Source organism: Rhipicephalus sanguineus, chromosome 10 (assembly GCF_013339695.2).
Source record: "Rhipicephalus sanguineus isolate Rsan-2018 chromosome 10, BIME_Rsan_1.4, whole genome shotgun sequence".
NCBI lineage: Eukaryota > Metazoa > Arthropoda > Arachnida > Ixodida > Ixodidae > Rhipicephalus > Rhipicephalus sanguineus.
The window spans coordinates 150,191,749-150,206,455 of NC_051185.1; the positions used below are offsets into that span (position 1 = coordinate 150,191,749).

General features: G+C 46.7%; 1 protein-coding gene across 1 annotated transcript in view; it reads left to right on the plus strand.

The window, feature by feature from the left end:
- The window catches only part of LOC119372587 (RNA-binding protein 5), a gene marked incomplete at its 5' end in the record, with an annotated part of 109,378 nt that overhangs the window by 48,600 nt on the left and 46,071 nt on the right, over positions 1-14,707 (plus strand). Inside the window, 1 exon segment of the mRNA XM_037643062.2 lies at positions 7,733-7,822. Coding sequence (XP_037498990.1) covers positions 7,733-7,822 — 90 coding nt within the window.

Below are 14,707 nucleotides of genomic sequence, written 5' to 3' on the forward strand. Positions count from 1 at the left end.
GCAGATATCTACAGATAACTGTGATAAGGTGGTCGGCTATAAGGCATAACGGCACGTTCATCGATGGCCGCCACCTCGCCTTCGCTCTTTTCTGATGCTTATCCGCGAAAGCATCGCCGCAATCGCGCGGAAATTGTTATCACCGATCGACCGGTCTCTGCCGTTACCGGAAAGACGGACGACTTTTTGCGGCACATTGTGGCGTCGGCGAGTTTAGGGACGCAGTGAACCTTTTTGCGATGGAAAGTTATCGCGGTTACCACTTCTTGCATTTATGCCTTCTTGCGTTCCAAGGCATTGTTTGGTTCATCGCAAACAGTCGTAGCTGCAGAGAACGGCGTCAGGAAAGGTTACCGTGCGAAAGCTGACCGCAAGGCTTCATGCTGCCTCCTTTTTTTTTTCTCACTGCCATTCTGCCACTGAAGAAAAAGGCTGGAAAGTGAGCGACCTCGCTCGTATAGCGTCCGAAATCTGCGTGCGGTGCTCACCGATCAGGGATATCTTAGTCGCGAGTAAACTGGAGCGGCGCACACGCGAGCGCGCGCCCCTCTCTCGCAATTTAGAAGGCCTGTTTTAACTTTTTTCGCTTCGTATGCGCCATATTTTGACTGCGACCGCGTTTCAAGTGTTCGTTGTAAAAGTAGGAGGCTTTGAAAAATGTTCGCTATATCTGGACGCAGCTTCAATGGTTAGCATAGGAAAATCGTAAGTGCACCCAAATATGGTCGTTATAGCCGATAGATCGTTATATGTGGGATCGTTATAAGTGGGTTCGACTGTATGCGTATTTAAGGCTTAAATTAAAGCACTACGGGCTTCGACACAGTTTTCGGAAATCGTAAAAAGCGCGAACATGATGATTCGCTCACATCTGCTCAAGAACACGGTAACAACTTCTTTTGCAAGTTACCCCACTTTATTTCGCATGAAAATAGTCGGCAAACTTGTCTTCCTTGATGCGCGCCGTGAATTCATCAAGTCATTCGTCAATATCATTGAAGCTTTCCAAATAAGCAAATTCAGCGCCTTCGGCCACAACAGCGGTGATCGACGCTAAACGCCGATACAAGCTCTGTAGCGCGGTTAAGGGTTTAGCGGTGGCAGTGGCGGCACTGGCATCTTCAAACCGCATGGGTCCATTTCCGCAGCACCGGCAACATCAGCTATGATCTCGGCATCGATGCAGTCAGAAACAGCTACGTCGTTATCTGCACCGATGGAGTCGCTCACTGTGCTCCCGCCCGATATGTCGCAAAATTCACTGATGCACCGTACGTCGTAGTCAGCGGTCATGACGCACCCAAAGTCGTCACCTGGCACCAAGGCCCGCAAGGAAACGGTGTACGACTGCGTTTTACTTGACGTCGCTCCAGGCACCGGTCATCATTTTTATCGCTATGAGCGGGACAATGTTTAGCTCGACTTCCGAATGACGATTTATTAAGAACAAAGTGAGAAGTGCACAAGTCCACATGCCGCAATAGACAACGACAACCCTGCACAAAGAAACATTTCTCCACCATCGACATGTTGGCGATAGCGATGATACTTCTGGCTTTGTAGAAGGCAGCCGTTGCCTCTCCCACGCTGAGCCGTGCTACCACGAATGAGTAACTATTGTTGACTAGCCGGAAGCTCGGGACGGTATTGTGAAACAATACTGAAAAAGAAAAAAAAATGGAAAAATTTTGTTATTCAGCACAATTAGAACCGAGGTCGCATAGGAACAACGCATCATCCGAACGCTAGGGCTGTCTAACTGCCGCAGACATGAACAAAAAAGTTACGACTCCGTCAGAGCAGTAATGTTGACGTTGATGCATAACCTGAAAAAAAAAGGGGGGAGGAATCGAACTGATGACCTGCAGCCCTAACACTCCATGAGAGCGCTCCAATCAACTACGCCATGAACGCTTTTTTTTCTTTATTGCCTCACACAAGTAACTACTATGCCACGAATGCCACATGACAAAGGCATCTAAAACGACCAAAAATCTACGGTAAAGGGGCCCCGTCACTTTTACGACGGTACTGCGCTGACGGGCCCCGTCACCGTAGTCGGTGCCAAACTGCAAAGAAAGGAGGAGGGTGCATCATGTGATCCTCCGGCGCAGGTAGGAGAGAATGCAGGGAAGGAATTCGGCTTGCGAAAGCTAGAGAGAACAAATGGCAAGGGTGTGTGAAGTTTGCCTCCTCACATGATGGTTGCGCGCCGTTTCGAAATATTCTTTATCTCTGCTTGCAATGGACCAGTCTGAAAAATTCTTGCGGTAGAATGCTCTATATTGGGCACGTAACAACTTCCAGTGCATAACCCCTTCAGGTGCGAATTACAATGCACTGTCTGCAAATGCGTCAAATTCACACGACATGGTCCCAAGGCAGTATTACATTCCAAGGAAGAAAATGAAGGAATGTGTGAGTTTCAGTAATTCGTGTTAATTAGTGTGGAATTAAATATCTTATTATTCTGCAATCAGTCTGCTTCAATCTGCTTCAATCCTTGCATAAAAATAATCAGATATTAGGCTCAAAATGCATGCACAGTTTGTTTTTTGGTTGTATTCATCTCGAGCAAAGAAGACAAATACTCTTGATGTTGGCCCTGGAACGCGGCGCGTCGAACGTTTGTTTCCGAACGTTTGTTTCCGAACATGAACGGTTGTGGTAGTGTTTCCAGCAAAGTTATCCTCTGCACAGGGGTGAGACAGCTGCGCATATTGCGCATTTGTGATACAATTCCGTTTTCCTGCGCCAAGCTGCACCAAAAGCATGAAAATTGCAAAAATTGCGCCGAACTGCTCCAAAACAGCCTTGAAAGCCAGAATTTCCGTGCCCACGTCGGCTTCGTTGGGAAAAAAAGGCTGAGTTGACAACATGATTTTCCAAGTTGTGCCTGTAGCAGCGCCTGGGATACCAAGAAAATGAGATGTTCGTAAAACGCGTAGACGTGCCCAACCGTGTTTCTATGCACATTTCTAATGAGGGCTCCCATGATACTGCCATAACCTCCTCTGGGTTGTTGTAAATACGCGTGGCGCCCCAAAAATGTTCTGCCGGGCCCCGAGCGTGCTGCTGCTTCTCGCTAGGCTGTGTCTTCTGGCGCTGTCAAGTGGCATGCATAGCGGGAATGGCTTCCAAGTTCTTCATTGTGCGTAGTGTGTTCCTCCAGTCGCACTGGTTTTTGCGTCGACACTGCTGCGTGTGGTCACCTATGCGCGCGTTTGCTGTGGGAGTGTTTGTACCGTTACGACCCATACCGTGCACGGGAGAGGCATCACCCTTGTTACATGAACGCGGCGACAACTAGCTTCCTGCATGCGGCGCGTCTCTGCAATGCTCTGGCGGTTTTTCAAGCCAAAGCCGGCAGCGGACTGATTCGAAGCGCCTTTGTGTCGTTCCCCACTAAAAGCATGCTGTGCGCTTACAACGGCGCTATGCTCGCAGTACCGTATGCGATAGTCAGTGCGAGATAGCTTGGTGAGATAGTCATGTGGCGAGGTATCTTGGCGCCCGCGCCGCGCTCTCGAAGGCGGTCCCGCACGACGGGGCAGCGAACGGCGGTAGCGCCAGTAGCGCGCCTTTTTTCTCGCCTGTTCAAAGCGTGCGGTAGGTTTGATGCTACGCCAACCGCGTGGCCAAACTGAAGGCACTTATTGTGATGTCCTCCTTGCAAACACTGACCTACAGGAAGCTCTGGAGAAGCTTGAAAAGCTAAATAAGCAGATCTACAAAAAAATCAGTTTCAGCGCAAGTGAAGCAATGAATGCGATAGCATCAAATTGCAATATTATACGAAGTAAGGCTGGCAGCTAACTTCACTTACGGATCCGATCTCGCGTAACTACAAAACGCTGGTGTAAGAGAATACGGCTGCTCAAAGGAGAGAAGCGTTGAGATCGCAGCACTTAGAAAGGTATACGGGCCATCTGTGATGCCAGCCGACATAGCGCTCTCGCCAGCAATCGCAACGGCACCCTTAACGTCAAAGTCCACAGTTGCTGCTCGAGCCCCCTCCCCTCCTTCGCGTTCCTTCGTGCTCCTTCAAGATGGGCGGTGCGTTTCTTTTCTGCATGAGTAGCAATCAACGGCAGGCCTGGCACACGATGTTATTGCATACGCCCTCCGCGCAACGGGGATCAGTCGGCTCTTTTGATCTCTGCCTCGGCCACGTTCGTCGCCCTCGCTCGCTCGCTTTTACCCAAGGGTAAAGCATATGATGCGCGGGGAATGTTATCGATTTGGACTTTATACGGGACATGACTGCGATGCCGATGGCAAAAACCTGTCCTGAATATCCATATAATTGCTATCACAATAAAAGCCAAAGCTTTTATTGCGATAGCGATAGCTAAATTGTATCACTGATCTTAAAAAGGCCTACTGCTGTGTAACTGCAATTCTTGTGCAATCACATTCTCTTTGTTTGTTTTCTTTTTTCAATTTTTTTTTTTGAAGTGAACCTAGTTAGCAGCACCTTTTTTTTTTTTCAATTATTTCATGCGTTTCTTACTCGGGCTAGATAAGTCGCATAGTATTTAAAGATGTAGTATAGTTCATACCTGGCGATACTTTCTCCAAAGGCTGCTTCAGTGTTACGTCTATCCTAGGCCAATTCAAATATGTACTTGCATAGGTCGGCAAAAAATGTGGAGCTCACTCAGACTCACTCACGAAACATATCTTACCCTTAGGGCTCACTCGGACTCAAACTCACCAAACTTTTCCTCATCCGGACTCACTCGGACTCAGACTCACTATAATTTTTCTCAACCGGACTCACTCGGACTCAGACTCACCAAAACATATTTCACCCGGACTCACTCAGACTCAGACTCACGGCTCGATCTGAGTCTGAGTGAGTCGACTCATGAGTCCACTAGCCTATAATTAGCCTTTTTCGACCATAATGTCAATGCTCTCTAACACCATAATCTCGCATAATCGGTGCGCTACTTAGCGCATTTTGATCTCGTACCTTCAAAGACGAGTTATCTGAGTTTGCAGTTCAATAAGGATCTTTTTATTGAAAGAGATGACTCACACGTGATATTTTGATCAGTAACTTCCCGTGAAGAAGTTTGCGGGGGTAGGTCAAGGCACCTCCTCCCCTTCTCCCTCCTCAACTCATGCCTCTGATCAATAAATATTGAGCTGACGTATGAACGGTAGCGCGTTGAATTATGTGTGAGTATACGTGAGTATACTCACACATAATGTAGTATACGTGAGCCGACATAAGGCTAATAGTGATGCTGAACTTGAGTAGATAAGACCATAGGTCGGCAAAAAATGTGCAGCTCACTCAGACTCACTCATGCAATATATTTTGCCCTTAGGACTCACTCGGACTCAGACTCACAAAAACTTTACTCACCCGGACTCACTCAGACTCAGACTCACGTCTCGATATGAGTCTGAGTGAGTCTGAGTGAGTCGACTCATGAGTGAGTTCGCCGACCTACGTGTACTTGTCCCCCCATGTTGCTACAAATCTGTTTTTCAAGCTCCTGAGATGACATAAAAAATTCCGCTAACTGCTCCAAATCAGGGTTCTGCTCCAAAATCGAAATTTTGCTGCTTCAAAAGCTGCTCCCAAATCAATTTCAACTGTCTCACCCCTGTCTGCAGCAATACGCAACACAATGAAGTTAAATGACCGCTAGTTGTCCACCCAAGAACCCTGCACGAATGTGCACACTGCGTTTCAAGCCATTTCAAGAAACACGCGGTGCATGATGTGCCTCCAAAGTTGATGTGTACAATTGTACACACCGCCGCTAAAGGGGATTACTAAAATTGGCATTTTGGCCTGGTGAGTGGCCCCTTAAGGAAACTGCTGATGAAAGACCTTAGGGTTGGCATCTCAGTAAAGATGCTAGTTGGTGGATGTTCATGATTTTATTTAATTTTGTATTATACTGATGGAACAATGTTGGTTCATTTGTTGTAGCCCTAGTGCAATACTAAATACAATTGGGCGGTTGGCAACTTCATTAAACAAGTGAAAAATCACGAAGTCAATTGGGAGTCTCACAGAATAGCTTGGTCGGTATTAGAATGCCACATAACATGGTGTTCTCATTGCATTGTGCGGGTATATATTATTTTAAAGTACGGGGATGCTAAAGCTAGTGCGGTAATGTATATTGAGCGCGAGTGGCACTCATCGATCTTTAATGACTGAGGGAAAACATCTGTTTCTTACGCAAGCTTTTGTTTTTTGATGTGTTTCTTGTACTGTGTGTGATGAACCAGAAATACATGAAGGTGAACGGAACTCCCAACGAAGATTTAATTGTTAGAGAGGTTTGTTGGCACAGCTATCACCGTGCCTTAGGTAAAGCAATACTTAAAATGTACACGATCATCCGTATCAGGGTTCCATAGCGTGGTGGCAGAAAAATGTTGCTTCTCACCCATTCCCCCCTCCCCCTTTTTTTTCTTTGTTAATTTGACAGGTACAAACTTCTTAATGGCAGTATTAGGCCCAGTCCAGGCATGCAAGACGTTTATTAACTTCAGGCCTCTCACTTTATACGTAATGATTTCCATATGGGCTGAGCTCAGTTTATGAGCTAACAATTGCAACACAGCTTCAACCCCCTGATATATTCAACCCCCTGTTGAACTCTGATATATCGAATCTGAAGGGGATAAAAAAAAAATATATGTAGTTCAATATATATTTTATATTTGAAAATATATTCAAGGGGATTTGATATACACAATAATTTGTTATATGTGGGTTCGAAATATGCAGGTTCAACTGTATAGGTAGAGGATCCCTGGCAAACATTGCCAGCAGCCACATTCCATTTTTGTGCGCATCTTTAATTTGCCAGATTAAGAGTTCAGAAACTTTTAATTACAAATGGCACATTTGAAGAATTGACAGCCTTGTGCCATGGTTACGGAGTAGGTGAGAGTTAGCAGCTGTCTAATAAAACGTGAAAACGAGATGGAAAAACTGCCTTGCCACACAGGAACTTGTAGATGGTGGCTGCGGTCTTCCAACAGGAAGTACAAACATGCAGGCTCTCCCAACAACGTTTTTTAACAATATGAATATGAGTTGATTCAAGAACGTTTTGTATATTTCCAGTCTTGTGGAAAACTTTTCTCAAAAAAAAGTTTTACTTACATACTAAGAATTCTGTATACTGATCATGAAAGGACAACATAAATGTATCTGCGTCATTCAAGTTTCCCCATGCTAGTTCAAGCAGGTGAAATTGGCAGTTGCACAGTTGCTTAGGAGGTCACTATAATTTAAATGCTTCTCAGTTTCTGCTGTTAAAAATTTGACGTTACTTATGTGTTGCATCTAAAGCATCACTAATGAATTCTGTGTGTATTCTACAAGAATCATACGCTGAGGGCAAGCATTTTCCTGGAAAATGTTTCCTGTTCCCTCCCCCCTTCGCTTTTGTTGTTGTGTCTGCAGAACGGTTTAATTCAAATTTTAAAAGTTCACACTGCGGTAGGTATGGTAGTTGTCGTAGCTAACTATGTGGTGTGGAAATGTGATGTTTGTTAAAAGGGTTTGCATCTGAGCTTGTTTGTACGGCTCCATTGCACGAAATGGCGCAAAACAAACGGGACAAGAAAGACTGGATTTGGTGCCGCATTGCAACAGCCTTTCTAGTCTCTGTATGCGCCATTTCTTGCAGCCATGTTTGCCGCGTGTGGTGTTTGGAATGTAGACCTAGCCGTGAACATGGGTGTGCAGGCCTCAGTGAATGTGGCGGCTGCACCAGTGACGTATGGCCCCCATCCCCCCGAAAGTGGCGTCGCGTCTGCTGCCAGTACAGCAGGCCAGGTAATCCCCCCCTTTCTCTCCCTCCCCATGCACATGCGACACTCTAGGATGTATGTGTAATGGGCTAATGTAAGAGCAGAGGCACTGGGACATGGATAGCAAGGGAAACTGTGCCCCCTTCCTACTAGGGTGGCTCGTTTTGAAGAAACCGTGACGTGTCTAAGGAATTTTGTAATATCGAGATGTCACTGTACGTACCGGGGGCGCAGTCCGAGATTTTTTCAGGAGAGCAGCTGCCCCCCATTTATGTACATCTGTGCATGTGCTTCTGTGTCTGCGCTTACATATACACCCACAAGGTGCAATATTTTCAATGTTGGGGTGGAACCGCCGAAGTCTCTTCTTCCCTGACTGTTCCACAGCACTGTATGTGGATACAGAATAACTGAAAGAATGCCGCAATATGTTCAAGAAAGTTATGTAAAACAGTCATTCATGAATTGTATGCTTGCCAATGCATTAAAGAAACAGTAGTTCCTTTAACAGCATGAGAGAGGACCTCCTAACACAATTTTCTTCGCTTTCCATCAGTACAGCTCGTGAAAATGCAGGTGTGGTCACTTTTGTGCCTGCATGGGACCGAAATACGGTCGTACATCAACCCTGTGGAATTGCATGCGCATGCCAGTATCTCGGACAGCTGCACCTTGGCTTCACGAAATGCTTGCGCGAGCCATGTTAGGAGGGGTTGCTTTGGAGAGGGCACTTTGCCGCTTCCGTAGCCCTGCTGCCTTGCTGAAGCCAAGGCGCCCCATTCCCTCCACACCCTTTTCTGGGGAGACTCCTCCCCGACTTCGTGGAAGCATGTCGCTTCCTCGAGGGCCTCTGTGTTTCGACTCGAGAGCTGTGAAAGACACTGCTCAAACGAGTCGGGAGCCCTGCGTGCCCCCGCCTTTGTGTGCGACTCGCATCACAGGGTCGGAGTGCAGAGGCACGAGAGGTGCGTTTGAGCCATTATCGGTTTATCTCGTGCACTTTCTATGTGTTATCTTTACCCGTTCCCCGTGCAGCATTTTCTGCCACTTTGGATCTGTATATAATTGCAGTAGACTCTCAGTAAACAGAAATCTCTTAAAAGAGACTTCTGCTTAAATGGAACAACTCCCTCTGATATGATTGGTTTCGTACGTGGATTCTGCACCCCTGTTCATCTCTCAGTAAATGGAACATATTTTCCTCGTCCCTTCAGGTTCCGTTCAAGGAGAGTCTGCTGTATTGTTGCATGTGGTGGCGCACTGACTACCGTATTTATTCGAAAATAGGTCGGGCACGAATATAGGTCGACCCCTACTTATAGCACTCTACGAGTATTAAAAAAAAAATATTCGAAAATAGGTCGACCCATGTTTTTTTTTTAGAAACAGGAAAATTGAAACATAGCACACCTTTATTTACAATTAACTTAGCGCCCTAGTCGCTGGCGGGAGTGTCATGTTCGTCAGATGTGCAAGGAAGGTTGTCGGATTCTTCGCAGGCATCCTCGGCATCCCAAATGACGTCGACTTCGCTGCCATCGATTGCGTTGGAAATGCAGCACTTTTTAAAGCCAGTCACGATAATTTCCGCTGGCAAGTCTTTCCGCGCGTCCTTCACCCACGTCGCAACTTCATTAGGCAGTTTTAGAATAGCGTACGCAAAGCTTTGCGTTGGCTTTTCGCGCAACTGCACATGCGTCGTACGCTAACCGCTTGGGGCCTCCCGTTAAGTGGCAAACGCTAACGCTAACTTAGCGTACGCTATTCTAAAACTGCCTATTGAGGGAAGCCCTTCTCGCGGCGTCCCTTCGGTGTCATTGCAGCATCCTCCTTCAAGCCACTCTTTGTAACTCTTCGCCACCCGGTCCTTAATGTAGCCGGGACGTCATACCTAGCGGTATGACGACCAGGTCTGTTGGCCTTCTGCAGGGCCTCCTTGACGCCCGGAGCCTCAGTTCTTTTTCAAGAGCGTCATGCCTGCCAGTTGCTGGGCCGCGAAAAGCACGACGCCATCCATTGCACGCGAACAGTCGGTCCCGCTGCTTCCGCCAACCCCTAATCAACTTTTACGTCGAACTCACGCTGAGCGGCACAATTGCTGGAATTCTCGGCAAAAAGTATCACTTGACGCTTGAAGTCAGCTGTGTAGCTCTACCGACGTGACACCGTCGCAACCGCGCATTTGCAAATGCGAACCGTCACGTCAGATCAAACAACAAACAAAGAGTGAGGCCTTAGGCCAGTGCCAGTGCGGCTGCGCGTCGGCAGGCAGCACGGCTAGGGGGCTAGGGACTTCACGGCCTACCTAGGGAAATCACGGGTTCCAGCGCAAACATGGCGGAGCGGCTGCATTTCGAGGGGGCTTTGAAAAGGCGGTTGCACAAATAACTTTTTTTTTCTTAGTTACTTAGTCGGAAAAGGCGAACGGGTACGGTTTTTATACCAGATTTTATGGTATATAATGTGCGTATGTAGCAGGAACTGCTTGAAGAACAGCAGGCGCGGCAGTTGAACGCCATAGGTGCGGTGCTTTTGGTCGCTTTGATCGCGAATATAGGTCGAGATTCTTTGGTCACGAATATAGGTCGATAGCTGATTATGGGCAACATTTTTGGGAAAAAAAGGTCGACCTATATTCGAATAAATACGGTAGGCATGGGCGAATATTTGAGTGCTTTGAACATTCAAACGATTACCACACTATTCGAATTCGCTTGACATGAATTTAAGTTATTCGAAATTTCTATGCATTCAAAATAAACTAATAGACGTATATTTTACCGCATATAACCTGCCCTGAAAAGGTGGTTTTACTGCAGCCTGGGGTTGCTATGCTGTAAAACTACCTATCCTTTGGAAATCCACACTGTTGCAAAGCCACACTTTAAAGTTAAATTTACACTTTATGTGCACCTGAAATAATTATTTTTATGCTTAAAAGCGTCTCTTGCGGCCAATATGCACTAAGGATACGAAACTTATAAAGATATCTATTTTGCCACTGATAACTTGCACTCTACTGCTATTGAAATCTTGCTACTATTCAAAGTTGCTTCCACTCAACTTCGAACCAAAAAAATGAAATTCACGCATGCCTAGCTCCATTTCCTAAAAATATGAAAGTTAGTTGGCTCATGACAAAAGTGCTCATTTCTCTTTCTAATATGTGATGTCCCGTACAGACCACTTATAAGTGCAGGACCGGTTATGACGTGGTTTTCGCAGACTCCAGTTTACCCTCCCCACAGAACTGCATCTACACGCATACCGCTTATTGCGCAGCCCCCCCCCGCCCTCAAGATGAAAGTGGTTATAGTGCGGCAGCCGGGAAAATCCCACTGTCAAGCGAGGTAGCAAGCGTGCTTCACAACAAAGGAGCGCCGGCCAGGGAGAGCGCGATGAGGATGAACCGAAGGAAAAGGAGACGCAGAGCAAACGAACACAGAGCCGAGGAATAAAAAAATGCCTGCAGCAGCTGTGCACTTAAGTGTGAAAAAGGGTGCGGTTTTCAAAGGCGATAGAGAAGGCTTCGCGCCGGCTTGGCTGCTTGCTCCGTCCACTTGTCGACTATACACAGGCGCACAGAATGCGTGCCTGTGTCTGCATCAAGCGCGCATTATTTTTGTTTAAGGAAAATGAATAGTTGAGTTTTTGTAGAGTGCGGATATTGCGTGGGCGACTGATTCCACAGTCTAGGTGGTGTTCTGCAAAGTTAGTCTCTATGGCTTTGTTGCCCTTGCTTTCGCCTTTGATGTCTGTACAGGGGCTCACAAGCTTGGCAGGTTTTTGCGACATAGTTGCCGTGGCTGATCGTCGTGCTGAGAACAGTTTCGCGAGTCCTTGCTCCATCGCATGAGTACGATCTCTCCGACGCCCAATCTCCGTGTTTTGGCAAGCTTCCCGTAACATCACGCCAACGCGCAGGCTCAGCCTAATGAGCGTGAGCCGCCTGGTCAATAGCAGCTGTTAACGTTGAGGTTTCTTACCGAGTCAACTGAACTCTTCGCAGTAGCTGCAGCGTTCAAATGACAGTTCGCGGTTGCCATGTTATGGACATTGCGCGCGCCTGGGAACTTGAACGCATTGCACATCGTGCGTAATTTTGGTCACCATTCGACATTCTTTTGTGTAGTGCGGTTCCACACAGAGAAGTCGGCATAATCGAGGAGGTCTGAAAAGTTAGCCGGCAACTGTCCACGGTAGTTTATTTTTTTTTAGCTTTTTTTAACCCTTCCGCAACCATTGACAAGTATACAGTGAAATCTAGGTATAACGAACTTCAGGGGACCGCGGAAAAATGTTCGTTATTCTGAAAGGTCGTTATAGTGAAAGCCCAAAAATTTACCATAACAATAGAATTTCAGTAACGCAAACATCCTACCTTTGCAACGGTACGTCCTTGAACTCGTTTCTCACAACAATGCACACGTGAGCATCAGACAAGGCACGTTTATTTGAAATAGTCCGTGATCGTTTTTTGACGGGTGCAGCACAAACTCTGCGTCACGAACGATTCTAGACCGTCCGCATTTTTATGCGCCGCTTCGGTCGCTGTTCCGCTTTTTTCTATGAATATGCGGAGTTTTCTCAAGTAGTCCAACGCATCTGTGGCCGACACGGACTCGTCGCGATCTTCGGGTGCTACCGTGACATCGTCGTCCATGCCATTGCTGCAATCCTTTAAGGCCCAACTGCATGCACGCGAGTTTTGAGCGACGGCCGACAGGATTTGCTGTCGCGGAGGGCCATCATCACCGTCGCTTGTCGCGTCGCAGGTTTCTGGAAAGCCAGAAAAAATCGCTTGTCGGCCGGAAGTGAGCATGACGTTATCCGGCAACATGGCAGCATCTCTGACCCTCGCTTCGGTTGCACTTTGCTTATGATGCTTCCAATCGGCGCATACTTCAAGGAATGCAAGTTATACACTACATTCTTTACAGCCCCATCTCACGCGGAGAGCAAGGCAGCGGCCGTATTTTATCGTTAATTTTGATCGACGGTTCGTTTTGATGTTTCGGTGGTAGCTTGCTGCATTGGTGGTAGCTTGCTGCAATGTCAACATCGACGCCGTGCGAGGTAGCCCTTCTCCCTGCGAAGCAACGATGTGAGGCGCTGCGGCTTTTCTTAAACGTTCTATGACAGCAAGTGGAAACGTTGTCGAGATGTGCCTCGTGGACTAACCCCAACATAACGCAGTTTGCAAAGTGCGACGTAGCGTAGGCAGCGTACGCTTCCGGGCGCCCCATGGGATCACAGCAGATACTACTGTCGCGGTTAAACATAAGATTGCGAAAAAAGAAAGTCACGAAACACTGTTATGGCATTAATAATAATAATATCTGGGGTTTAACGTCCCAAAGCGCTGTTATGGCATTCTTATCTCAAACAAGACAATAATAAATTTGGCATGTTGTCATTCATCTACTCTGTAATTCTTTTTCGTAATTTGCCTGCGTGCACGCAATAGTTTTCAATCGAGCAACCGTGACACTTTGTCGCGAACATGTGGGTGCTCCCGTCGCGCTGTTTGTCGCAGTCACCTTCGCTCGAAAGTCGTGTGCAATGCATGTGGTTGGGCCTTTACAAAACCTGATGCGTTGTCGCCTCCGCAACGGAGGGAAAAAAAAAAGTTCTCCGCCCGCGTCTTTCACCTCCCGCGCCATCTCAGGTTTTTGCGGGAGGGCGTCCGCTCTTCACGCTGCGTCGTCTGCTACCTTACAGCTCCGACTGCCATGACCGATATACTGAAATCTAAGAATCCTCGCATTTCGGGATATAAGTTCGTAGTACTGAGGTGTTGCTAAGATTACATGGGAATTAAATAACGATCGTTATTCTGAAATGTTCGTTATTCTGAAGTTCGTAGTAGTGCAATATTTTTACATTGAAACTATAAGCAGTCGGCACGGGATTTCTTAAAAGTTCGGTAATTTGAAATGTTCGTTAATGTTGTGTTCGTTGTAACGAGGTTTGACTGTAGTCCTCGTGAGACTTTCTAACAAAATGACCGATGATGACTATACTCGTCATCAACAAAAATTGGTCCCACATGGAACCCATAACAACTATACCCGCTGTAGTTCTGTTTTTCGACGTTAGATAGCCCCACTTATCCATTATTTTTCAATAGAGTTTCTTCCCCTCCATCTCCTGTGGCTTGAGTTTCATTGCATTGCTGCCTCTGATACCGTGCAGGTGGTATCATTTTACGCAATTAAGAGAAACAAAGAAATGGTATTTCATTGAAATAATGGTACCGTTTTACTCATGAAAAAAAAAAAGCTCCTACAAAGTGAGCAAAAAAAAAAAATCACACCATCTCCCGCTAAAACGACCATGAGGCGATGCGAAGCAGTGTTTCGGCATGTAGAGCCCGCGTTCTAGAGGTGGAGTGGTGAGGGGGAAAGGGGAGAGGTGATGTGGAGAGGGGGAAAGGGAGAGGGGAAGGGGAAAGGTGATGTGGAGAGGGGAGTGGAGAGGGTTTGCGCATGCGCAGTAAGGGTGGTCACGCCGCACACCACCACCACCACCGGATTGACCTCCGCCATAAGATGCTTCACATCTAATTATCTGTAATTTTGGCACATTTTTCTTCTTTTCTTTCAGTCTCGAAAGAGTTAAAAATTTTCTGGTCCCTCCGTTCCTTTTGTTGGCAACGTAGGTTCTTGGACTTAATCTGTATATGTTTAGAAACCTAAAGGGAGGCAAATACCCTGGTCTCGTGTATCTATTCTCAGACATGTGCAGCTGCTTGCTCAGCATGTTTTGCATTTGTGCAGCCTTCGAAAAAGGTTGTTTTGGTTGTAACATGGTCATAGGTCGGCAAAAAAATTGGAGCTCACTCAGACTCACTCAAGAAATATATTTTTCTCGGGGGGCTCATTCGGACTCAGACTCGCCATAATTTTCC